Here is a 26,359-nt window from a genome sequence, read left to right as displayed (position 1 = left end):
TAGGGTCAGAGGGAGAAGCAGACTCCCTGCCGAGCAGGGAGCCTGATGCGGGACTCGATCCAGGGACTCCAGGATCATGACCTGAGCTGAAGGCAGTCGCTTAACCAACTGAGCCACCCAGGCGCCCGGATTGAATATTTTTAATACTTTAAACCTACCTATATTTCTTATGTGAATTTTCTGTGTTTACTATCATGTGGCAGTTTATTTTTGAGAATCTTAATGTTTTTATTGCTAATTTGCATTAGTTAAAATATAAGTATTGTCAGATTAGCTCACAGAAGGATTAGTTCACTGTGCAGTGAATGATTGCATTCATCGTCTGACTACAATCAATCATTATACTAGACTGCCTTTTAAAATTTTAAGGTTGCATCAACAAATAGGGATTCATTGTAATACTCTTTTTTGGGGGGGAGGAGTTAAGCTTTAATTGAACAATGTTGAGAATTTAGAGTTTTTCACATTCTGCCCATAATGGCAAAGAAAAAATTGACACATCGTAACATTCTTTCCAATGCAAAGTACTGCCTTTATTTATGTGAAATATGAAAAAAATTTGTAATATAACTTGGATCTCTTTTTCTCTATGTTCTCTTTCCCTCTTTCCACCTCCTCCTTCTCTCCCAGCACTTATGAAGCCTTACTTTAGCCATACTGACCAGATCACTCTTTTCTAATTATAATTAAGTCAAATTAAGAAGATATTGGAGTGCCTCGTAATTGCCAGATGCTAGGTTAGGCATTAGTAATTCAAAGATCCATTAAACATGGTTACTGCCCCTATGGAATTGAGATAAAACAGTAATTGCAATTAATAAAATGAAGACAGGAAGGGAGATATATATGGGACACAGTGCAGGAAAAGAGGAGAGAAGTAATTAACTGGCTTGAGTGTATCCGCAGAGGATTCCTAGAGAAGTTGATTCTTGGGCGGAGTGTTTTGCCTGGAACGTGTGGGTGGGAAGGACCTTCTAGGAATTTATAAACGCCCTATGACAGGAGAGGGTGGATCTTTGGTAGTAATAGGAAGTGAAGTATGTGTTAGGACTGTTGAGGGATGAGTCTGTTCTAGTGAACACTGGTCAGATCGTGGAAGTCTTGTATGCCATTGTTAAAGTCCCACGGAGGACTTAGGCTGGAGCACTCTGATGTAGAAATCTTAAAGAAGTCCAAAGGATTCATTCTCAGCAAAGTACTCTTGGAGATTTCAGGATGAGGGAAGTTCTGTGAGTGCACATCTCAAGTCTCTCTGGTTCCTTGAAGAATGGGAAATAAGCTCAAGTGGGTGGTGATGATGCTCTTCCTGTTCAAGGTAAGTTCCTGACAGATTAGAATCACTGAATGGGAGATCACCTATTTTAGGTCCCCAGTCATGTTACCCTGAAACTCAGGTATAATTACCTCACATAATTGCCTTTAGCAAGTTTAGTCGTCTGGTTCAAACATCTGGGCTCCAGATATAATTTCAGACTATGCCAACAGTGACACCTTGCTTCCTTGCCTGTTTATTTAATAATGAAAAAGCAACGTGTTCAGTTGCATTGCAACCACTCAGTTTGTGGGTATGCACAGTCTGTTTTCTCTGATGTTATAGGGCCCAGTATCCATCCATAGTGCCTACCAAGCCAGGCTGTGGAGATGGTTCTTTATTCTACATACAGGGGCTGCCAAGTAGTAGGCACAATTTGTTAAAATAATTGGATTGAATGCCCTTAGGCGGGTCATACACTCTCCACTTTTCTTATCCTCCCTTCCCCTGCCCACATGAATGAACTTTCCTCATCACATTGATAGGATATGCCTGGCTACTGAAGACATTTCAATTTGCATCAGCTATAACACTACAGACCCATTAAAGGGTTTTAAGCTAAAAATTAAGGTGAACAGATTTTTCTTCTAATTATATCACTCTGGAGACAGGATGAAGGTTGATTGGAGAGATCATGATTGAAAATGCCATTTACTTACTCATCAAATGATTATTGATCATCTCCTATGTGCAAGGCTCTGTTCTATGTAGGGTACATATCTAGATACCTAGATACAGCATTGTACATGTGGTAGGGAACCAAACAAAATGAAAAGCTTGCCTTTGTGGAACTTATATGTTGCTGAGAGGAAGATGATAATACATAAATAAATTCACTAATTACATAGTATGTTAGATGGTAATAAGTGCTAAGAAGAAAAATAAAACGTGGAAAGAGAATAGGTGTGGGGACCAAAATGGCATCACGGAAAGTTGATGAGTAAAAGGTCAGAAGGAAATGATGGGAGCAAGGCATGCACATGCCAGGGGAAGAGCATTCCAGGCAGGGGAACAGCACGTTTAAAGGTCCTGAGACAGGCACATGCCAGGTATTAGCCAGGGGCAAGGAAGAGAGACATAGTAGGTGAGGTTGGAAAGGTGATGCAGAGTGATCATAGGGCCCTATAAGCCATTGTAATGAATATGACTTTTACTCAGAGTAAGATGGGAAGTCATCGGAAAGTTTTAAGCAGAGCAGTGATAATGTCTGCCTTAAGAATAGAAAGGATCACTTTGACCAGACTGTAGAAGAGTAAGGGTGGAGTCGGGGAGAAGAATTATGTGACTGTTGTAATCATTTATGTGAGAGATAATGGTGGCTTGGACCTGAGTGATGGCAGTGGAGATAGTGAGAAGTGGTCAGACTCCAGGTAGCTTGAAGGTAGAGCTGACAGGATTTTCCAATGGGTGGATGTAGGGTATGCAAGAGAGAGGAATCAGAATGACTCCCAAAACTTGGCCTGAGCAAGGGAATAGAGGTGTAGGAGAAGTTAAGTTAGAAGGGAATATTAAGAGCTCAGTGTTGGATGTGTTAAGTTGGGAATGCTTATTAGTGAGTGAGTCAAGTGGGGCTACAGATTAGGAAATTGGATATATGAGCCTGGAGTTGAGGAAAGATGGCTGGACTGAAGATATAAATGGGAGCACTGTAGGCATAGAGATGATATTTAAAATGAGTCTGGCTGAAATGATCCAGGAAGACAAAGGAGAGAGGAGGACCAGCACTGAATTTTGGAGCTCTCCAACACTAAGAGGATGGAGAGAAGTTGAGGAACCAGCAAAAGAAAACTAATTAAGATGGACTGGAAAATCCAAGAGTATTGACCTGAAAGCCAAAATGAGAAGCCAAGAAAATGGCGTATCAAAGAGGAGGGCATAAAAGTTGTGTCAGTGCTACCATTAGGTCAAGTAGAATGAGCACTGAGTACTGACCACTGCCATTAGTATTAGAGGTCATCGGAAGTGATGTTGACAAGCAGTTTTGGTGAAGAGGTGGGGACAAGAGCCTGATTAGAGTGGCTGTAAGAGGAATTGACTGGCAAAAGTGGGGCAGTGAGTATAGACTATTTCAAGTTTTTCTGCAGATACCAGAGAAATGAGTAATTAGTTGGTGAGGGAAATGAGATCAAGGGTTTTTTGTTTTTGTTTTAAATTGTAAGAGAGAACATCACTAATGTGATGGGAATGATCTAGTGAAGAACAAAAATACATGATGTAGGACAAAGGGGGACAATTATTGGAGCAGTATTCTTGAATGGGTATTGGGATATCCTTCGTAGGTGCTCAAGAAAGAAGTGTAGCCTGTAGATATACATTTAGGAGCTATCAACATAGAGAGGATATTTAAAGCTCAGAAACTAGATGCGCTTACCAAGGAATGAAGATTAAAAAAAGAAGAAGTCAAACAACTAGTTAGAGGTTAGGAAGATGAGAAGGAACCAACAAAAGAGACTGAAAAGGATCAGCAAGTACAGTGGGAGAAAAATCAGGAGTATGGTGGCCTGGAAGTGCAGAAAGTATTCCTGGAAGGAGGGAGTGATCCTCCTTGTGAAATGTACTTGAAAGGTCAAGTAAGATGAGAACCCAGGACTGATCATTGCATTTAGCAACATGGAGCTTCATTGGTGACCTTGAACTGAGGGATTCTGAAGGAGTTGTGGGCAAGTGGAGTCAGTGATAGTCTGACTATAGTCTCTTTGAGAAAAGTTGAAGAAAACATATACTACATTTTTGAGTTTTATTGTGAAAGAAAAGGGAGGAGAAAATAAGTCAAAAGATGGTTTTTAAAGAGAGGAGAAAATAATTACATATTCGTAATTACATAATTCATAATTGGATGCTAGAGGGAAGTTAAAAATCATGCAGAGGATGTCTCCTCAGACAAGGGAAACAAAAGTAAAAATAAACTATTGGGATTCTAACAAAATAAAAAGCTTTTGCACAGTGAGGGAAACCATCAGCAAAACAAAAAGGCAACTTACTAAATAGGAGTAGATATTTGCAATTGATGTATTTGATATTGGTATTGATTGATATTTTGATATATCCAAAGTAGATGGAGAACTTATGCAACTCAACACCAAAAAAACAAACAAAAACAAAACTGAAAAAATTCACCAAAATCTGATTAAAATGGGCAGAGGACCTGAATAGACATTTTTCCAAAAAAGACATATAGATGGTCAGCAGACACATAAAATGTATTTAACATTACTAATCATCAGGGCAATGCAAATCAAAACCACAAAACCACAATCAGAATGGCTAAAATCAATAAGAAACAAGTGTCGGTGAGGATGTGGAGAAAAAGGAACGCTCGTGCACCGTTGGTGGGAATGCAAGCTGGTGCAGCCATTGTGGAAAACAGTATGGAGGTTCCTCAAAAAATTTAAGACAGAATTACATATAATCCAGTAATTCCAATACTGAGTATTTACCCAAAGGAAGAAAAAAACCACTTAGTTCAAAAAGATACATGCATGCCTATATTATTGCAGCATTATTTACAACAGCCAAGATAGGAAGCAACCCAAATATCCATCCATAGATGAATGGATAAAGAAGACATGGCACACAAACACACTGAAATATTACTCAACCATAAAAAAGAATGAGACCTTGACATTTGCAACAATGTGAATGGATCTAGAGCATATAATGCTAAATGAAATAAGTCAAAAGACAAATGCCATGTGATTTCACTCATATGTAGAATTTAAGAAACAAAACAAATGAACAAACAAAAAGAAACTGAAAAACAAAGTCTTAAATTTAGAGAACAAACTGATGGTTATCAGAGGGGAGATGGGTAGGGGGATGGGTAAAATAGGTAAAGAGGATCAAGAGGACCCTTAACTGTGATGAGCACTGAGGAATGTGTAGAATTGTTGAATCATTATATTGTACACCTGAAACTAATATAATAGTGTGTTAATTATACTTCAATAAAAAAAGAAAAAAATGACATAGGGGATTGAATTGCCTGAGTACTTGAGTAGGTGGGTTTTTCAACATTTCATTCATTGACAAGGAGTCAGGGCAGAGTATATGAGCCCGGGTGGGCAGATACGGTTTGGAGATCATATAGAAGCTTGTCTTATGATTGCTCTTCCATTATTAGTGAAAAAGGAAACAGCCAGGTTACCAGCTGCGAGTGAGGATAGGGTGGGAGGTGAAAACAGGAGAGGTGTAAATGATAGGCCAGAAGACGGAAGAGTGAGTGGATCAGAGAAGTGCAGGGTAATTGCTGGGCAACGTTAAGGGCCCACTTGAAGGTAGTGATCATGTATTTGAAGTGCTACCCACCACCACAGGCGTGAATGTTTTTCCCACTACATGCACCTGTGTTTATGCAGGCATGAAGAGACAGGGATTGTGTTTAAGAAGGGTCATGCTGATGTATGACAATGAGAGAGGGACAAAAGATTTGAGGGCTATAGGATGGAGGGATTGGGATGATCGACTCTGAAATCTCATCTGAGTAAAGAGGGGAAAGTGGACATGTGGAGGTAGTGAAGAGTTGGTAGGATTAGAGGGTTGTAGGTCCTCTGGTGTGGGGTGATTATTGGGAATGCAGTGAAAAGGAGGGGCTGCAGTTGTTGGTATAACCAGGTCTGGGGTGTGATTGTGGAGTGAGGCACTAAGGTTGGGTGAAGGACAAGTTACTGAAGGAGACAGGGACAAGAACAGAAAGACTGTGGTTTTGGAAGTATTGAATTAACCACAAGTTAAGACAAAAGTAGCGTTGGAGAGAGTGACAACAAGCCGGGAATGGAGGGAAGTGGGGAAGTGGCCTGAGGAATGTAGACATCTGTGACAAGGATGGGCAGCTGGGGTGGAGTGGTGCAATTAGGCAGTATGAGATTCAAAGCCTGGAGATTTTAGAGAAAACACCAGAAGTAGTAGACTATTAGTATTTGTCTAGGCAGAAGTGTTGAATTAATGTTTTAAGGTAATGGAATTAGAGAAGAGGGGATTGATATAAAACATATTTAAGGGGTAAAAATAATCGGTATACTGAGACAAAGTAGAAGGATCCTAATTCTCCGATATTTGGCATAAGTGCCTGGGAGGATGGTCATGTGATTTATTAGGTTTGTGACAAGAAGTTGAGCATGGGTTTTTAAAAATATTTTTTTAAAGATTTTATTTATTTGAGAGAGAGGGGGAGAGTACAGAGAGAGAGAGAGAGAGGGAGAAGCAGACTCCCCGCTGAGCAGAGAGACAGATGCAGGGCTTGATCCCAAGACCCTGAGATCATGACCTGAACCGAAGGCAGACACTTAACCCCAGCTAAGCCACTTAGGTGCCCCTTGAGCATGTTTTATGGGGAAAAACGTAAGATTAATTTTAAATACATTAAGTTTGAGGTTGTATAGGAGATCTGATGCAGACATCCAGGACAGTTGACTGGAGGACTATAGGGAAGAAGTTACTAGAAATCAGGGAGGGTGAGAAATGGTTGAATGCTAAGGCTCCTTCCAACTTGAAGGTTTTGGGGAAGTGATTCTTAGTTCTGGCTATGCATCAGAATCATTTGCGGGAACTTTTGAAGACATAACTGCGCTGTTCCCTGACTGACTAAATCAGAATCTTTAGGGGTGATTCCTAAAGTACCCCTACACATGAGTCTGGCATGCATCTGGGGTTGCAAATGACATGGATTTATGGCCTTTATGGATTGAAATTATTTTTTACAACCCCATTGTCAAAATAAATGCTTCAACCATCTGTATAAAACTGTTATATTAGGTAAGGAAATCCAAGCACGAAAATATTTTTACTATCTATCATTGATCCTTCTTTTTTTTTTTTAACCACAGTGGGAGTTATCCCAAATTATTAGTACAGCTGCTGTTGGCACAACTAATAATACATTCTGTAGAAAATTTAGCTGTAGGATGTAACTGTAGCATCCTGGCAGTAACAAAAATCATGGTCTTCTTTATTGCTAGACATGTAATATGATTATCACTTATTTTTAATTTAGGATAACCACACTGTAAATCAGCTCTGTAAAAACTCTAACTAGGCTGTGAGCTTAGAGAAGAACATGGTTGCTTGATTCCTGTAGTCTATCACTTGTTCTTGCCGATATGTTCATTTCCTATCAGAAAAACCTGGGAAACAAAGAAAGAGGCATAAACGAGGGGCCACATTCGAACCACTTTTAACACTTTACACTGAAAATCTCAGGTCAAACGTATTTTCAATGGTGATTTTTTTTTTCCCAAATACTATGAATGTCAAGTGGTAGATAGCATAGCCGAGCTAGCTCTAAAGTCCTCCCCAGTTATTTCAGAAGGAAGGAGAAAACTGTTGTTTGCTGTTCTTTAATCTGTTCCACCACAATTGCTACTTTAGATTTAATGTCACTGTAATATACTGAATTTATAGGTCATCCTTCTCTGGGGCTTTTTAAGTACTTTGTATTCCTTTAATTTTTAGGTAGCTAAAACTCATCATGTCATGGAATCTATTTCAGAGAGAGTCTACAAAGAGAGCTAGAAAATCCCCCAAAGTGTTTCTTTTTCCCTTCCACATGCTGTTGGGAGAAGCATCTATTGATTCTAACCCCACACTGCTTCAGAGGCCATTTATGTGTGGATTACTGCAGGCTTCTCTGGGGGGATCTAATCCCCATAGGTTCAGTTTGAGAGGATCCATTCGGTAGGCCAATAAAAATTAAAATCACAGCTCTTTTCCATTACATTGGTTTTTTTGATCTTTTAATTTTTATATTGTCTCACACGTCAATGACTCAATCACAGTTGTCTTCCCAGTGCCTCAGTATGTGGGAAATGGAAAGTTGAACTGGACAGCTTCACAAAACGAGGGCACTATAGCGTATGTCTTTATAGTAAAAGGTGATGTTTTAGGGCTTGCAGTCACAGCACTAAGGAAAGTCATCAGATTTAATTCAGGGAATGGACAGAAGTGGGTGTTAAATGGTGGCTTTAATAATGCAGCTTAGAACATGGGGAAATGTCAGAGGAGGATCAGAGTTGGATGTGCACTACCTGATTTTTAAATACTCAGGAAATAGCTTCATTGAAAATATTAAAATAACAAGTGCAAAATATCTGTGGATTTTTTTTAAAAAGGTTTTATTTATTTATTTTGAGAAAGAGAGTGGGAGCAGAAATGGGGGAGGGGTAGAGGGAGAGGGAGAGAATCTCAAGCAGACTCCATGCTGGGCATGGAGCCCAGTGTGGGGCTGGATCTCACGACCCCAAGATCATGACCTGAGTCAAAATCAAGAGTCGGACGCTTAACCAGTTAAGCCACCCAGGTGCCCCTCTGTGGATTTCATATCGTCTTTATCTGCTCTTTTTTAAGGCCTCATGCTAATCAAACTAACATTCCTATAATAAACACACTGCATGTGACATAAAAGTCATCAAATAAGACTTATTTTAGCTTGGTAAATAGTGCTATAAACAATGGAGACCTACCAGTCACTAACTTTTAATAAATGAAATGATATTCAAATGTATTGAACTAAGTTTGTTCAAACTTCAGAAGTTAGAAACATCAGAATTATAGTGGGAGACTATGATACTTCACCGACAATGACACATCAATAGATAGAAGAAGTGGATAGAAATAATGTTGCTAAAAGTTTGATTTATGTGAAATACCAATGGAATTTTCTAGTCACCAAGAGAGAAGAAATGTTCATGGAACATTTTTTAAGAAATGTTTCAGTACCATAAAAAAAGGAACATTAATTCCAAAAGATTAAATTTTATGGGCCACATTTACAGTGCAATAAAATTATCAATAAGTGAATAACAAGTCACAACATCACCAGAACCCTAAACACCTGAAAATTGAACTCTTTCAGAGATCTCTTTAATTAGAAAATCAGATATGGAAACTAAAATTATAGACATTGAAAACACTATAGAAATGAAAGCACATATGTTAAAACTGTGGAGTGCAGCCAAAGCTATATTTAGATGACAATTCATAACTTTCATTGGTTGTAGTAAATAGAGTGACAGAAAATGAATATACCAAACATTAAATTTACGAACTTAGAAATGGAAAAATAAACCAAAAACATGTAGGAGCAAAGCATTAGTAAAAACCAAAAGAACATATTAATGAATAGAAAGTGAAAAATAAAAACACAAACAAAAGCAGTATTAATAAACAAAACCAAGATGTGTTTTTTGAAATATACATAAGTAAATATTTTGCTATTCTGACCAAGAAAAGAATGTGAAAACACAAATATAAAACAAAGGGAATGAGAAGAAGGATTTAATAACAGATACAGAAGAGGCTGCTGCCGCCGCTGTAACCAAGATGGCCGGGAGACTCGCCACCTTCCTCAAGGATGCCTGGGCCAAGGAGCCGGTGCTGGTCGCATCCTTCACCATCGGGGGCCTCGCTCTAATTCTGCCCACCCTCAGCCCCTTCACCAAATACGCCACCATGATCAGCCAGGCCACGACCTACAACTATCCAGTGCCCCTCCGAGATGATGGGAACATGCCCGACGTGCCCAGCCACCCCCAGGACCGCCAGGGCCCAAGCTTGGAGTGGCTGAAGAACTTGTGAGCACCCCTGGTGACATGGAGGAGGCCCCTCCCCTGAGCCAATAAAATGTGAAAAGCGACCCCCCCACCAAAAAAAAAACAGATACAGAAGAGATTAAAAGAAAATGCCTTATATGTAGTGTGTATAGTGTAACCCAGTGGAATTTTCTACTGGGCGTTTACTCTGAGAATATAAGAATGGTAAAGCACTAGGAAAGCTATCACTGCATGAGTAGGTTTTGTTGTATACGTATTATACATACATAATTATTTGTTTTAAGTTTTGATCATGTTTACACAAAATAACATAAGCTTCTCCCATTTTTTTTCTATTACCCTCCATCCATTCCCTCATTAAAAAAAATAACTTTATTGAGGCGTATTTTACATAGTATATAATTCAGCCACTTTTAAGTATACATTTTGGTGATTATTTAGTAAATTTATGAAGTTGTGCAAGCATCACTCTAAGGTTAGAGCATTTTCATTACTCCAGTAAGATCCCTCATGTCCATTCACTGTTACCTGGTTCCAGAGGGCCTCTAATTTACTTTCTGTCTCTATAGATTTGCCTTTTCAGGACATTTCGTATAAATGGAATCCTACAATAGGTGATCTCTTTTGTGACTGGATTCTTTCACTTTGCATGCTGTTTTTGAGGTCCAGCCACGTTGTATAATGTGTCATTAGTTCTTTCTTTTTTATTACTGATTAATATTTCATTATATGGGTATTCCACATTTTATTTATCTATTCACCTGTTCCTGGGTGTCTGGGTTGTTTACAGTTTGGGGCTATTATGAATAACTGCTACTAAGAACATTGAGGTACAAGTTTTTGCGTGGAGGTAAGTTTTCATTTCTCTTGGGTCCATACCCAGAAGTGAAATTGCTGGGTCATTTGATAATTCTGTGTTGAACATTTTGAGGAACTACCAAACCATTTTCCAAAATGGCTGCACTATTTTACATTTGCATCAGTAGCACGTGCGGGTTCCCATTTCTCCACATCCTCGGCAACATTCGTCATTATCTTTTTATTATAGCCATTCTAGTGGGTGTGAAATGGTGTCTTATTCACAATACATAAGTTTTTGGAGAAACAAACAAACACAATCATGTCAGGTAACGCCAAAAAAGCATCTGATAAAATTCAACATTATTCTTGATTGTACCTTAGGGAACAAAAAAGCTGCCATCTTAATATTAAGAAGATGATGGTGACAGTGACAATGTTAACAATTACAACTATTAATAATAATAATACCAATGAGACATAATAGAACCTGATGCCAGATATCATTCTAAGCTTTTTATATAATAACTCCTTTAACACAGCCACGTTGAGGTAGGTTCTAGTGCTATCCCCATTTTACAGAGGAGGAAGGCAAAGAATCTGCCTCCACACAGCCTGTAAGTCACGGAGCTGGGATTTGAACGCAGCCATTCTGATGCAGAGTCTACCCTGCTAATCCTTACGCTTGTCATGTGGAGAATCTCATTTCATCTGGGCCCTCAGTGCTGCTTGGTAGTTCTTACTTGTCATCAGCCCTCTTCCTTGCCCTTCTCTCCTTCCTCTGAAGCTCTACCTCTACTCTCAACTTCCACTTCTCAGAGAAAACAAAGACTATGCAAAAACAAACAAACCTAATAGAACAGAAACAGAGTAACATGGCATCATAGTATTTGGTAAACATGGCATTTCAAATCAGCGGGGCGGGGGGAGGAAATGGATTATTCAGTAAATGGTGTTGGGGAAAGCACTATATTTCTGCTCTATTACGCAAATTTGTCATGTGTTTTAAATTTTACAAAAAGTAAAATCATTAAAATTCTAAAGGAAATTATAAGATAATTTAAAATCAGGATTCTCTACATGTGACAGGAAAACATTGATAACAGTGGCTTAAATACAGAAGGTTCGTTTTTTTAAAGATTTATTTATTTTAGAGACAGAGAGAGAGCATGAGCAGAGGGGGAGGCAGAGGGAGAGGGAGAGAGAGAGAATCCCAAGCAGACTCCCTGCTGAGCACGGAGCCCATTATGGGGCTTGATCCCATGACCCTGAGATCACAACCTGAGCCTAAATCAAGAATTGGACACCTAACTGATTGTACCACCCACTTGCCCCATGCACAGCTTCTAACTCACAGTCACCTCACAGGGTAAGATGGCTGCTGGAATTCCAGCACTCACATTTACATTCCTGGGAGAGACAAAAGAGTCCACCTCCAGCCCAAGTCTGCTCTTCCTACGAAACCTTTTTGGAAGTCCTTGTCAACACTTGTGCTCTCATCTCTTGATCAGAATTTAGTCACAGGGCCATACCAAAGCTGGGAAATGTAGTCTTTTGGTGTCAAGCCAAATTCCAAATGCAATTTAAGTTTCATTGTTTTTTGGGAAAAGGGAAAAATAGGTATTGGGTGGCAACTGCTGGTTTCGGGCATTATTTTAGGTAGGTGAAGTCTTCCTTAGCGTGACCCCAAAGCCAACAACCATAAAAGACAAGCTTGACAGATTTTGACAAAAAATAGCAACAGTGTTTTCTTTTGCAAAAGGCATTGTAAACAAAATGACAAACTACAAAATGAGAGAATAATTGCAATGAATGACATGTAATTAATATTCTTAAAATGTAAACAAATCTAATTAGTAAGAAACTTGATTGCCTGTGCTTTTTGGAGAGAAAGTATCAATTTTTTGGTTCTTCTTTAGATGTACATTATAGACTAGACAAAACTTAATCTTATGAGTACTTTTTAAAAAAACATGTTGACCTTTTAGCAAGGAGAAACATTTTTTTGTTTGGGGTGTTTTTATTTTAATTCTCTGTCCCTCAAGGGCACATGCTAGGCTCATCTGTTTGATGCTGCCCTCTATTAGTACATATACATTGCTGGGCTGTTTGATTTAGGACAGATTCAGCTAGATCACCTGAATGCTCAATTACCTGCTATGGTGAGAATCATCTGCTTTCAGATGGACAAGATCAAATCAGTAGCCGTTCTCAGTTTGGTGCTTCATCAGGAAGGGAATTAAAATGAAACCATTAGCGGTCATTTTTCTAAATACTAATCATTGAATTTCAAATCCTGGAAAAAAACCTTGCGTGTTTTTAATGATTTTTATAGACTGGAATGTTTTTAACTGAGTTCAGGACTGAGGGACATTGGGAGGGGGGACTGTTTCTGGCCAGATTACTTAGACAACAATAATTCTTCACAGCTTTCTGTTAATATCTTCTGATTAACAAGCAAGTTGGAGCCAACTGATTTTGGCTATTTGGTATCCTTGGTAACCACGGTTAGATGATGAATTGAATCAGTTAAAATTAATTTCTTGTGAAAATCTGCTTCCATGAGAAAGTATTGGCTTTGGTATTTAGATGCACAAGAAATATGTATGTGTATATATGTATGTGTGTGTGTATGTGTGTGTGTCTCAGCAGATGTGGAGAATATTTGATAAAAATCTGCAAAGCCTAGTAAATTCAAAGAGTGGGGAGGATGAGGGAAGCCTGCAAGGGCTCTGCCTGTAAGGATTCTGCTTCTACCTGGAGAGGGACGATTTAAAATGAAGGAACCTGAGGCATAATAGCCACTGTGTGAGCTTTTGTTCAGCTACAGGAGTAAGTAGCCTTCTTTCCCTTGTATCTGTGAATGCTGTCATGACAAAGCTATTTTATTGTTACAAAAGTTTGGATAAAGGTAGAGAACGTTTTTTTTTTTTCCAATGTAAAATCATACAATATATATTTTAGCTCCAAGCTCATTTTTAATGTCAATTTAGAAAGCATTTTCCTTTGGTCCCGATGGGTGCCTTACCTGAGACCTATATCTGCTGCAAACCACGCATTTCCAGAAGTGTACATTTAGGGGGTATTGCTAGAACACGGAAACGCAGTGCTGGACCGCGTAGCATGGGCCAGGATCACTGGTTTGTTGTGATAGGAGCACTGCCACGGGCCCACATTTGGAGCCTGTAGCAAAGCGGGGGCTAGCGCCACCTCATTGTAGAGATGGGACCTAGGTCCTTGCAGGCCACACATTTCCCTAGAGGAGGCTGGGGAAGAATGGATGGTCCTGAGATCAGTTCCATATCAGATGGATATGGCAAATGCTGACTTCAGGACAGTCTGCTTGCTCTCAGAGGAGCTATGTAAGAAAGGAAGGAAGAAAAGCAGGAGCTGAGCTATCACAAGGTAAATCATGGTTTCATTTATAAGATTTTCTGCTTAGAATTTTTTTTTTTTTAACCATCAAATCTGTCTTTGTTCTACAGTTAAATACTTCCTGGACAGTGCATGTAAAGTGAGTTCAAAGACTGCTTCACCACTTTATATTTGTGTAACTTGAGGATAGTTACCTAAATTCTTGGTGCCTCAGTTTTCTTATCTGCAAAAGGAAGATAGTAATGTTGATAGGGGAACCGTAAGATGTAAATGAGACCATGGATTTGGACAGGACCTGGCCTTCAGAGCTCAATCAATGTTAGTTCCCTTATTACTCCCCTCGGGAAAGACTTGTCTGAGCTTCATGAAAATCTGCACAAGTGACTTTGACACCATCCTTTATTTTTTGCCTTCTCTTACTTGTTCCATTAGTCTCTCTTTTTGTTTTCCACTCTTCTGGTGCCCTATCCATGAATGTTTTCTCTCCTTTTTCTTTGTCTTATTCCCCCTTGCTTCATTTTATCCTCCAAACTTGTTTTTGGCTCTTTTCTGCTGCTTTTCATAAATGAGGATGTAATGTAGTCTGGCTAATCATTCACCCTATGTGAAACTTCCATGTGCTGGATGTTGTCCTTGGTGCTGGAGTTATTGTGCTTGAGAAAGGCATGGTCCTTGGCCTCAAGGAGATGACCTTCTAGTGGAGGATATAGACAAGTAAACAGGCAATTACAGCGTAGTGCAATAAGGGAAAGTGCAGTGTGTTATGGAAGCACATAGGAGGAGCACCTAACTCAAACTTGCCAGGAGTGGTGTCAAAAACAGCATCTCCAGATAAGAAGTAAATAAGCTCTGACATGTTATGGAAGTGTGAGGCCAAGCAAAGCATTCAGACCAAGAGTTTTTAGGAAAGAAAACAACATGTGCAAAGGCTTGAATACTTGAAGTAGGGAGTGACCTTAGGGAGCCTGAGTGAGTTTAAGGTTGGCAGAGTTGAATTTGGGAGCTAGAGTGGGGGATGTTTATGTGACAAGAGATAAAGTCAGAAACGTAAGTAAGGGTCTTGTGGGCCATGTTAAGAATTGGGATTTTATCCTAGTGGTAATGGTGATCTGTCTTACCACAGAATCCATAGGGCATGGAGTACAGTGGGAGGTAGGTGTAAAGGAAGTCTGAGGTTTCTGAATTAGGCAGCTAGGTCATACAGAATGTACAAGAAGGGGCAGGTTGAGGGAATGAGAGAGACTGAGTTGAATTTTAGAAATATGTGTTTGCGGTACGTACTAAATATGAGTTATAAACATGAGTCTGGAATGAAAAAGCGATTTCAAATCTTATTTTGAAATTATGGTGGTGATCACTTTTGTTATTGCCAACAGTTTTCTTGTGTCTTTTTGCATGATTCTGGTCCTTCTGCCTGTCTTTATATTTTGGTATGCATAGCTGGGTAATGATGGCTCTATTATATGTATCCAAGCGGGAACAAAGTGTGAGAACATAGTTGTGGTGGAAGAGAGAATCCAGGATGCACTTCCAGTGAAGGCAATTAGAATAAAATAGAGAGTGTGCAGCTCCTGGTATCATAGGGATTGCTTACAGGAACTTGGAGGTTGGCTTCTTTCCAAGAAGTGGAAGTACCATTCTAAGTGAGTCCCATGGCCAGAAACATGGACCAAGGATGGCCCCAAGGGAAGTGTATGAGTGAGAGTTTGGGGGGTGGGGGATAAGTAAGGTCTTAGCCTGCCTAGACTCAGCCTCCAAGATGAGATGTGTTTCTAAATCAGCTAATTTCATTTAAGAAACAACTGTGGTTATGTGATTGCTGAATTTATCTAAAAATGTTGAGAGTCTATTTTTATTTCTCACTTTCCGTGTCCTTTGAGATGAAGTCCTATGGGAAGTTTATTTCCTGCTGAGCTGTGTAGAGCTGCCTTTGATTAGTCAGAGCCTGCCCTCTCCTTTGCTTTCTAGTGCTTCTCTTTTGCTTCCGATATCTCAGAATTTGTTGACCACGTGCATGTTTCTGTAATCTACACCAGTCCTGATTGTATAATCTTTGGTTAATCTTTGGTTAATTTGGTATAATACTCTATAAGTTCGTATTTTTATGATGTTACTTTGTGTGGTTGGTTTTTTTTCCCCCATATAGGGGGGGTTCTCATTTCTATCACTACTCAAGTTTTCCCTTCTACACCTCCCACATCCCACCTGATACATGGAACTGGGCCTGATCTTGGACTCTGGGGCTGATGCCTTATGGTATAAATGGAAGAATGAGGAGTTTTCTCTTACAGGAGGCAGCACCACACATAAGGCCACCTTCTTAGGAAACCCAGGCTTCCCAACCCCTTCCTCAGGGCCAGGCCCCCCCCACGGACAAACATCATTTGTTATGTTTTGCTTATAGTGTCTCGCATTACACCCAATGCCTCATACAGATTTGGGAGGACTTCTGAAAGGTTCTTGCAGTCCACTGGAGTGAGGAAAGCTAGGTGAGCTAACAGCTCTATCCTGGCCCTGTGAAGTCCAGGGCATGAGCTGGAATGAGTTCTTGGGAGGCAGGGCTGCACAAAGCCAGTTGGCAAAGCATGCATGGCATCCACTCCAGCTTAGGCCATACCCCTGGCCTGCTGGCACTGCCCAGCTGATTTCTCCAGACTTGACAGATTCTGGACTCTCCCAGAGTAGATATTCTCTCTGCTGCCTGTCCCCTCTCCATATGATGTCTCTCTCTTCACAGCCACACTCTCATAAGATGCCTTATTCTTGCTGGGTTTTCTTCAAGCCCCTGTCATGCAGTTTCCACGCTACTCCCCTCCCCAACCGCTTCTCTGAGGCTGCTCTCACTACAGTCATCAAGGACCTGCTAATTGCTAATCCCAGCGGCCACACTGCAGTTATTGGAATGCTGCTCCTTTGGACGTGGTGTTCACTGCTTCCTCCTTTCTTGCATTTTGCAACACTGAACCCATTCTTCTCTTCCTTCTTCATGATTTTTTTCCCTTCTATTTGCCCTTTAACTATTCATGTTTCTTAATTACCTAGCTTGGCCACTGCTTTTCTCACTTTCTGCATTTTTCCCAAGTCATCCCCTCCACTCTCAAGATTCAGCAGGCTCTCTAACATGCTGATAGTTCCAAATCCACTTCTAGCACAGACTCTGCTGAACGTCAGCCCTGTATATTTTACTGCCTTGGATGTCTCCAACTGGATAGATGAAAGTCACCTGAAATTCAACATGTCCAAAACTGGAGTCATCATTTTGGCCTTTACACTGATGCTCTTCTGCCTGGAATATGCTTCCCACTGGTCCCTCGGGGCTTACTACTCTCTTCATTGAATCTCTCTGCTCAGTGAACATCTTCTCAGAAAGGCCCCATATCTACCTATTTCTTCCCAGACTTTTTTTTTTTCCTTCAGAGCACATATATCTGAATTGATATGATAGAATTACTTTTACTTGTTTAGTGTTGGCCTCCCCCTATTAGAATGTAAGCTCTCTTTATCTATCTAGTTCACTATTATATTTTTAGGACCTGGACCAATTTCTGGAACATAGTAGGTACCCACATACTGAGTGAATGAATAAATGATCCCTCCCCCTACCCCTGCTCCCAGACTGATTTCCGTATTTTTTTATCTTGATGGGTGACACCACACCCATCCCTCCTCAATCAGAAACCTGGATGTCATTCCAGAAATTTCTGTCACTATTACCACATCCCTGCCTTCCTTTATCCACAGTCATCAATTCCAGCTAGTTTCTCAAATCTGTCTTCCAACTCCATTTCTCTGACTACCACTTTGTTTTAGACATCAGACCTCCCTCTTGCATTACTGGAGCGCCTAATGGACTTCCTGCCTCTGTTGTTAACCACCCAAATCGAACCTCCACCGAAGCCAGAGTGGTCTTTCTGAAAAGCAGACGTGACCCTGCTGCTTTCCTTTGAAAACTCTTCATTGGTTCCAATCAGCCATAGGATCAAGTCCAAGCTCCTTAGCAGGACATATGAGAGACTCCTCCACCCACCCAGTGTGCGGTACCTGGCCCTACAGGAATAGTCGAGTGTGCCATGCAGTTTCCTGCCCCCTTACTTAAACTGTCCTCTTAGCCTGGAATGACTCTCCCCACCCTCCTGCCCCCTCCCTTCTAGTGGAGTCTTTCGTATCCTTCTGTTAGCACTCAGTGTTGGGTCTCTTTCATGTGCATTCTCTGTGCTCTTCTCCCTATCACTGTACCTACACTTAATGTTATCTGTCCATGTATCTGCCTCTTTCATTTGATTGAGAATGCTTTGATGGAAAGGACTGTGTGTTATTCATCTTTCTATTCCCCTCGTCTAATCCAGTGGCTAAAGCATAATAAGTACTTGATGAATCCTTGAATAGATGAAAGAAAGAATGAATAACCTGTCAAGATGGGTGTTTTCTGGCTGAGGTCCTGTCATTGTCATCAAGTTAGGACACAGAATTGCATTTTCAAAACCTGAATGATATTAGTGAAATCTGCAAGATGGGGGTTCCTTGTGTGCTTTGTGCTATAGAACATTCTCCTTATACTTGCTTGTCAGGAAATGCCATGTCTTACCTTCCCTGTTGTCCTATTAAGACTCCAAGTCAACAACAACCAAAAAGGAAAAAGGGCCACTGGAAGATTACGTCCACTGGTTTCTGTGTTGTGTGAATCTGAAGGGTTTTCTGAAACAAGAATAAAAGGACTTTTTTTTTGCAGTGGTGAAGTAATTGTGTTATTATAACATGTGTTTTGTCAGCCACATGGACGTTATGGCTTAGTGGACAATTTTTTTAAGGATTTAGAGTATGCTTAGCTGAAAGTTACTATTCCTTCCCCCAGAGTATATACTGGATTTGAGTTTTCAATGTGAAAATAAATGTTTCTATTGCAGAATTTCATCATCAACTTGTTGGAATTCATGCCCAGAATTTTTTGAGTTGAACAGTTCTGTCTCAGTGGCACGTAGAGATTCACCAAGAAAGGCACTGTGCCAATGATACTGTTAACTCGTTCAGAGCTATGAAAGCTGCACGTGACTTAAATGGCAAAGGAAAGTCAGTCCTCAAGTGCTTAATCTGCAGCTTAAATCTGTAGTGCTTAAATCTGCAGGGTGGTTTTGAAACTCTGTTTTAGTGAGCCCTGAGATTCTGCAACCTTGTCTTGGCTACACTTGGACTTCCAGGGTGAAAGGGAAGCTGGCTGCCCGTCGCTCCCACTGCACCAGCACAACAACACTAGTATCTGGTTTATAGAGGGTGGTTCTGGATCAGATTTCTCTTGATACTATATTTGGCTTGATTTGGCTGAATGTAGCCGGACTTGTGTCCTATAACTTAGAACAAATTTTAAGTGAACAGAACTAGGTATAATTTCATGTAGTCAGATTCCAAATAGCTTAAGAGGAATGAAAAACAGGATCTTCTAGAGTCTCACATTACAACTTTTAAAAGTGGAAGAGAAGGGGGAGATGCCACCATCTTAGAAACTAGGGCCAGTGAGCACAAATTTAAAGGATTATGGCTCCCAAAGGAAGGGGCCGGGCAAATATAATCCAGGAATTTTAAGGAGGCATATGCCACAAAGATGTTTCTAGGAATGCTGGTGGCAAGAATGAATCAGTATTTTGGAAACATCCAAGGAATAATCTCAAGTGTATTATTTTAATTTATGATCAAACCAAGAAGGAAGACATCTCCCTGCCTGGGGAGAGGGAGACATCCAATGGAAGCAGAAGCCATACCAGCAAAGAGAGCCGGGCAGATGGCCCGGGCCTCGCAGTGGAGGATATGTGGAATCTAGAAACTGAAGGCTTGTGAGCGTGGTGTCCATCTCTGGCAGAGTCCTAAGCCAATTTAGCAGATGGTTTGTGAGCACCTAGGAAAGAAAAGGTGCCCCAGAATTGGCTTATTAAAACCAAGTCATACTAATCTTCCCGTGCATCCTTTCTTGATAGAATCACTCTTGACTTCAGCAAGATTTTTCGTGAGGCTGCTCATGATACCCAACACAAGTTCTTTTGTTCTTTTAAGAACAAAGAAACGGAGTTGGGGAAAGGGTGTGTAAGGTGAGCCTCCTGTCAGCTGAGGAGAAAAGCAGGAGCGGCAGGACAGTACTGCCTCTTGGGGCCAGCATGATGGAGCCAGGTAGAGTCTTCTTGAGAAAGAGTGGGGAGCCTCGATAAGCTACTGTGTTCAGAGTGCCCCCTAACACTGCATTTCTCAAACAGGGAGCCGGGAGCCACCTGCCTCCAGAGATATTTGGGGGTGCTCATTTAAATGTAGATTCCTGAGCCTCACCCATAATCAGGACCTCTGGAGGCACAGCCCAGGAATCTATACTTTTAACAAGCTTCCCAGGCAATTATCAAGCACACATAAATTTCAGAACTGTTGCTTTAAAGATAAGCTCATTTCAGAACTATTGCTTTAAAGATAAGCTTTCTGTCAAGAAAGTTACCCAGTTAGAGAAGTATAGGCATTTTTTTTAGTTGTTTTATAAGCAGATTCCTTTTTTGTATATGGTTATGACCCAGAAATTTCCAATCTTCCTCTATATCTAATTGCCCAGGGTCAGACCCAACTCTGTTGCCATCTGGTGATAGCCCATTTATGCTGCAAAAGTAGGGCTGATGAGGCAAATCTTTTGAGCACTAAAATAAGAATTCTGTATCAGGTAAAGACCTTATGTAAAGAGCAGTGGGAGCATACTTGAAGAAATTTAGCTCTGTACAATTCCTTAAGAAAGTCAGTCTCCTTGATGCCTGAATTGGGGTGCTGCTCTATGTGTAACAGCCATTAACGCACAGATTTAAAAATATGTGAATAAGAATACACACATAAGTTTATTATAAATTTTACTGATATAAAGGATGTGCAGCACACAATTCATAATACACATTATACTTTATTGATTACATTACAATCGACCCTTCCAGAATGCTTTCCATGATTTTTGTCAAACATCTGTATCCATAGCAACCTTTGATTGCAATTGACAAATAAGTGTGGTTCCAACATGCATTGGTGGTTGATAGCTTCATTTATGTTAGCGAGTAAGATGAAAGTGAACAACAGTTAGTGACAAATGTCCTAACATCACTCATTCTTCAATAACGGGAGCAGCCTCTTTGTTGAATCAGGTAATAGGTTGAATACTGGAAGAATGTATCTTTAATCTGTTGTGCTGTTCACAACATAATGGCTATAGACATGACACACTTTTAATCTTTATTATTGACATTTTCTCCATCACTTTCTTAAGACTAGTCCATCAGCAAAATAATAAATCAAGCGCTGATTTGTCGTGTTTGAAATCTCCATGGTGTAAATGCTTCTACCATGGCCCATCTCAACCTACCAGTATGACATTACTGAACTCGGAGTTGGGAAGGCATGAGCAGTAGCACATCATTATATAGTATTTCCACCATACGGATGAAATATATTTAAATAATGTTGGGAACACAGATAATAGTAAATGGAGTAAAACGAGTAGGAGATGACAACTTTTGAATATTTATTACTTTTGTTTTCAATATAATTTATACAGTTGTAAGTTTATGTCATTTAATTTTAAAATAATGGCTGAGTTTAATAACCAGCTCTCAAAAATCCCTGAAAATTTAACGATTGGCCCTTATGAGCTCTGTGAGCTGGCTCTAGCCTACTGCTGAACAGGGGCAAATTTTCTGACCCTGCAGATTGGTTACTTGGTTATGTTCCTGCTTTTACGCAGGAGTACAGATAAGATAGTCAGGTACCTTTTCATATTTGCATAAAATGCAGCTCTTCTAAGCCAGAGCATAGCAATAACATGCCTGACAAATGTGTCCTGCCCCTGGGCATCAGAGTGAAGAGGAATTCCTGAACAGATGAGTTCAGATCCAATAGAACAGGTTTCCCTGTCATGTCTGGGAAACTATTTATGACTCATGTTCTTTGCCAGCTTCGCGTTTTGCCTCAATAGATATTCTGACATGTAAGGGTACCTCTCTTGTGTTGCATCCTACTGATTCCAGCAAAACTGTTTTTGATATTTTGACACTCTCCAGTCAGGAAGACCTTCTGAATACAAGTATGTTATGATATTATTATTTCTTTCTTTTCCATTTGCTTCTACACCTGTTCTGTAAACGGGCAGTCAGTTCGTTATTAAAATCTAATGGCAGCCTGGCTGTGGGCGTTAGAGTAGATTTTTGGAGTCATTTGCCCAAAGCCAGATATAGAATTTGTTTGCAATTTGTAAGTTTTTGGAGCTGGAAGTTTGAGGCTATCTGCCTCAATATCCAAAGATAATTAGGATTTGAGCTGCACTTTTACCTAAATTCTTACTAAAACTGACAGTGCTGTGCAGTGCTGTTTTCTTTAATAGAATTTTTGGATAGTCAGGGAGTAAGTAATATGCCTCCAGTGCACAACCATATCCTTTCTTCCTGTTTTCTCACTGTTATGCTTACAAGCACATTGTTGAATAATTTCATCCTCCCCAAGAGCATTTCCTGAAGTGCATTTGAATTTCCCACTGTAGGGACCCAGGCTCTATCAATATTTTCTGTACTGACCCTTGTAATTATTAAGGCACTGGGACCTACTTAAACAGACTTTCGCCTAACAAATGTAAACGCAAAATTGCTTTAAGTTGCTAATTGTTCTTTCCTGCTGTGGATATTGGCTCTATAATCCAGCAACTTGGCTGCTATTTCAGTCATAAGAAATCTTCTACAGGCTCCCAAATACTTCAAGTTAAAATTCTTAGGGCACCCCCCCCCGATTCTTAATTGGGGTAAGAAAGCTTCTCTCCTAACACGGGAATAAAGTTTTACATTTATAAAATGAAAAAAATTTTTTTATCATATCATAAAAAACATAAAATGAAACCCAACAATCTTTTGGCTGGAGGGAGACCCTGAACCCATTTTATAGTATCCACACGATCTTTCTAGTTTTCTCTTCAAGCCAAAGCCATGTTCATAGATGCTCTCTTTGTGGGTGCACAGCTGATTCCGTGGTTCTGGTTCAGGGCAAAAAGTGGAACCACGACCGAGGGCTTCTATAAAATACCCTTTGGCCGGGTATGTATGGAGGTGTGAGTTCACAGAGCCAGCCAGGTAGACAGATGGAAGGCTAGGCACCCTGGGCTTCACGTGCGTGATGACAGGCGGTGCCTAATTACTGCTCCTCCAGCGCGCACCTCCCAGGGCACTGCGCAGGGGCTGACCCAGGGACTCCATCCGGGTCCCGCACCCCAGGGTTACCTGGCAGCTCCGTGGGAAGTTTCGGAGAGCAGAAATCTTCCCAGGTGTTTCTCTGTGTTTTTTGGCATCTGTTTCAGTTGAGACAGAGCCCCTTCTGGGTTCTTAATGATCCTCTTTCACCAGAATTGGGAATGTTTCAGCTTCCTAATTTAAATCGTGTTCTTTATTTGTACTACATTTAACTTGTCCACATTTTATTTGCAGTTTTTAATTATAATTATCTAAGTAATATATATATATATTTAAAAATGTTCCAAGAAATCATACAATACTGAGAAAAAAAAGAGAAAAGCTTTATTTCTCACTCGTGGGTCCACTCTCAGAGGCGACCATTTTCATTGACTCTACAAGTTTTAGGTTTCTGGCAATTTCCTTCACAATGTAAATAATATACTTGTGCTTTTTGTGTAAACTTTGTGTGTAAACAGGGTGAGGAATTTTCCCATTCCCAATTTTTATTTATTATTATGTTTTGGATCCTTTAATTGTTACATGTTAAACTCTAAAAAATATTTAAATTTCCATTTCCTATTGTATCAACCTTAGACATTATTTCCGGGTCCTCTGCTTTGTAAGATAAAGATAAATTGGTCGGCTGTCATGCTGTTATTGTGCTGTGATGGTAAAATTCTTATATTCTGTATTATAATCATGAAGTCATCCATGTTTTCACCATATGTTACTCCTAAATATTACATACCAACAAACTGTGTTTTATGGTACATTTGAGGCTTTCTTAACCAACTTCCGGTTGTCTAGTTGGCTGGAATTATCAGGGCTTTCCATTTCTTCTAGAAAACATTTCAGTAAATACCATGAGAGGCTGAGTGCTCAGGGACAGCAGGCTTTTCACTACTATTCCTGTTTATTTCTGCTTCCAGAAGTTAAGCTGAAGGCTTCCTAGGAAGCAGTTATTTTTGTTCCAGAACTTGTTTATTCTGGTTGTATTTGTTATTTCAATTATGTAATTTAATTAAATATTACATATGCTGGTGAAATATGAATACTAAAAAAGAACTGTTGTTTCTGGGGAAACTGATTCGAACGCTTCGTAAGGCTCACTACAGGTGAGTTGTATTTTTAAATGCTGCCGAAGTTAAGAGTGGAGGAGCGACTGTGAAAGACTGAAAACGATGGTAAAAATCGAGGACTCCCCTCTCAGATTGCCTCGCAAATATCTTTTAACTTCTTCTTCTACTTTAAGCAAACTCGAATTGAACACAGACTGTATTGTGGGTATTTGTGATGTGAGAAAGACAACATGAAGCTATAATCCAAGGACCCATATTCAAAGAAAAGAACTTTACTCTATGTCAAAGAGTTGGTGAATTAATGGTTTAAGTTAAAATAAAATGTTTACCTTAAGATAAAATATTTGAGGCATAAGGGGGGTGGTGTTTTCCTTTAACTGACTTTTTCAGTTAACTGGCACCAACCACTGGAGCTCAAAGTGTTGTTAGCTTGTAATGTTAGAGTGAGGACAGTGACTGAGGGCAGTGACTGAGTAGCCTTCAGCAAGCTACCTTTCTGTACTTAGCTTTCCTCATCCGTTAAACTGTGGTCATCATAGGGTTTCCGTAGTGATCCGTGAATTAACACATCGGTGATGCTAATCACAGCATCGGCCCTTGTTAGAGGTGGGGCTATCATGAACTGCCGTTGTAATTTTGTGATTTTGTGAAACTTCGTAGCTGCCATGCCATGAAGTGGGATTGGACCTCGGAAAGGGAAACGGAGTTTTATGTTGTTAATCTTGTGCCACTTGAAGGATTCGATTCCTTGTATCCAAAGTGTTTGGTGATGTGACATCACTTGTTCACAATTTTGTCATATTTTAATTGGCTTGATATTTGACTGTTACTACCATTTATGCCATTTTGTGTTTCTTAGACTATTTTGTAGTATTTGCTATCACCAAATGCTTAGGATATTATGTAAATGAAAGGAAGCAATATTTCTTCACTTTATTATTAAAAACAGCCAGTCTCTTGATCATATACCTGGTATTGGGAAACTACTTTCTTCTTGCTGGTATTCTTCCCAGGAGTTCCTGCTCTCATCTAGAAGTATTCTCTCTAATCTAGACAGCGGTGATGTCCTGGGACCCCATATCACTGGCACTTGAAGGTTAAGCACACTGTTTATTAGTTTCCCTACTTTCTCTTTTTTGAATTCCTTTTTTTTTTTTTTTATTTAGAGTACATCCTCAAGTAAATTTTTCAGAAGATGGACATAGGACATAGATATTGAATGCTTGCATCCTAAAAAAACTTTTATTTTGCCCTCATTTTTATGGATGATTTGGCTAAGCATACATTCTATAATGAGAATAATTTTCTCTTGGATATTTAAAGGTACTGTTTCATGGTCTTCTTGCATTACAGAATTGCTTAAAAGTCTAAAGGTGCCTGGCTTCTAGGTCTCTTTATGATGTTCTCTCTAGCCGTGGGGTTTTGAAATTTCATAACAATGTGTCTGAATATATGCCTTTTTTCATTCATCTTGCTCAGCATTTTCTGGGATATTTAATCCAAAACCATGTCTTTCTTTCACTCTGGGAAATGTTATTTTTAAGAGAATTTCTTCTCCATTTTCTCTTTTTTGGAGGCGGGGGGGGGGGGGGGGGGGGGCCGGGGTTTGGCTCCTGGATTAATCCTCTTTGTTTCCCAGCTTCTCTGAAGCTGTTTTTTTTCTGCTCTATACTCTTAGTGTCTTGAAAGGCAAAATTTTACATCAGGATAGTCTAGTATGGGGAATCTTGTGTTCCTTCCTCTCACTTCTCCATACTTTTCTCCCTTTACATGACCCTTTCACCATAATTTTCCACATGCTTCCCCTCACCTAATCATGGAGTTTGAGCATCGAGAAACAGAAAGACAACTCTGTATGAGTTTACTCAGGCCATTGGGTTATATTTCCACATCCTTAGGGGACCAAGCTGTCTTAGTCCATTTGGATTCCTGTAACAAACTACCAGAGACCGGGTGACTTACAAATAACGGATATTTATTCCTCACAATCCTGATGTCGGGGAAGTTCAAGATTAAGGTATAGGCAGATCAGTG

General features: G+C 39.9%; 2 protein-coding genes across 3 annotated transcripts in view; both read left to right on the top strand.

Moving 5' to 3' along the window:
- The window catches only part of SYT9 (synaptotagmin 9), a 195,936-nt gene that overhangs the window by 8,977 nt on the left and 160,600 nt on the right, over window positions 1-26,359 (top strand). The gene's annotated exons all lie outside the window — the stretch shown is intronic.
- On the top strand, window positions 9,580-9,933 carry LOC116646312 (NADH dehydrogenase [ubiquinone] 1 alpha subcomplex subunit 3-like). Its single transcript, XM_032426912.1, has one exon. It carries the CDS (start codon window positions 9,626-9,628, stop codon window positions 9,878-9,880), a length of 255 nt encoding a protein of 84 aa, XP_032282803.1. The 5' UTR covers window positions 9,580-9,625; the 3' UTR covers window positions 9,881-9,933.

This window comes from Phoca vitulina, unplaced genomic scaffold (assembly GCF_004348235.1).
Source record: "Phoca vitulina isolate PV1807 unplaced genomic scaffold, GSC_HSeal_1.0 scaffold36, whole genome shotgun sequence".
NCBI lineage: Eukaryota > Metazoa > Chordata > Mammalia > Carnivora > Phocidae > Phoca > Phoca vitulina.
Note: the sequence above shows the minus strand (reverse complement) of the source record. Positions and strands in the feature narration are given on the sequence as shown.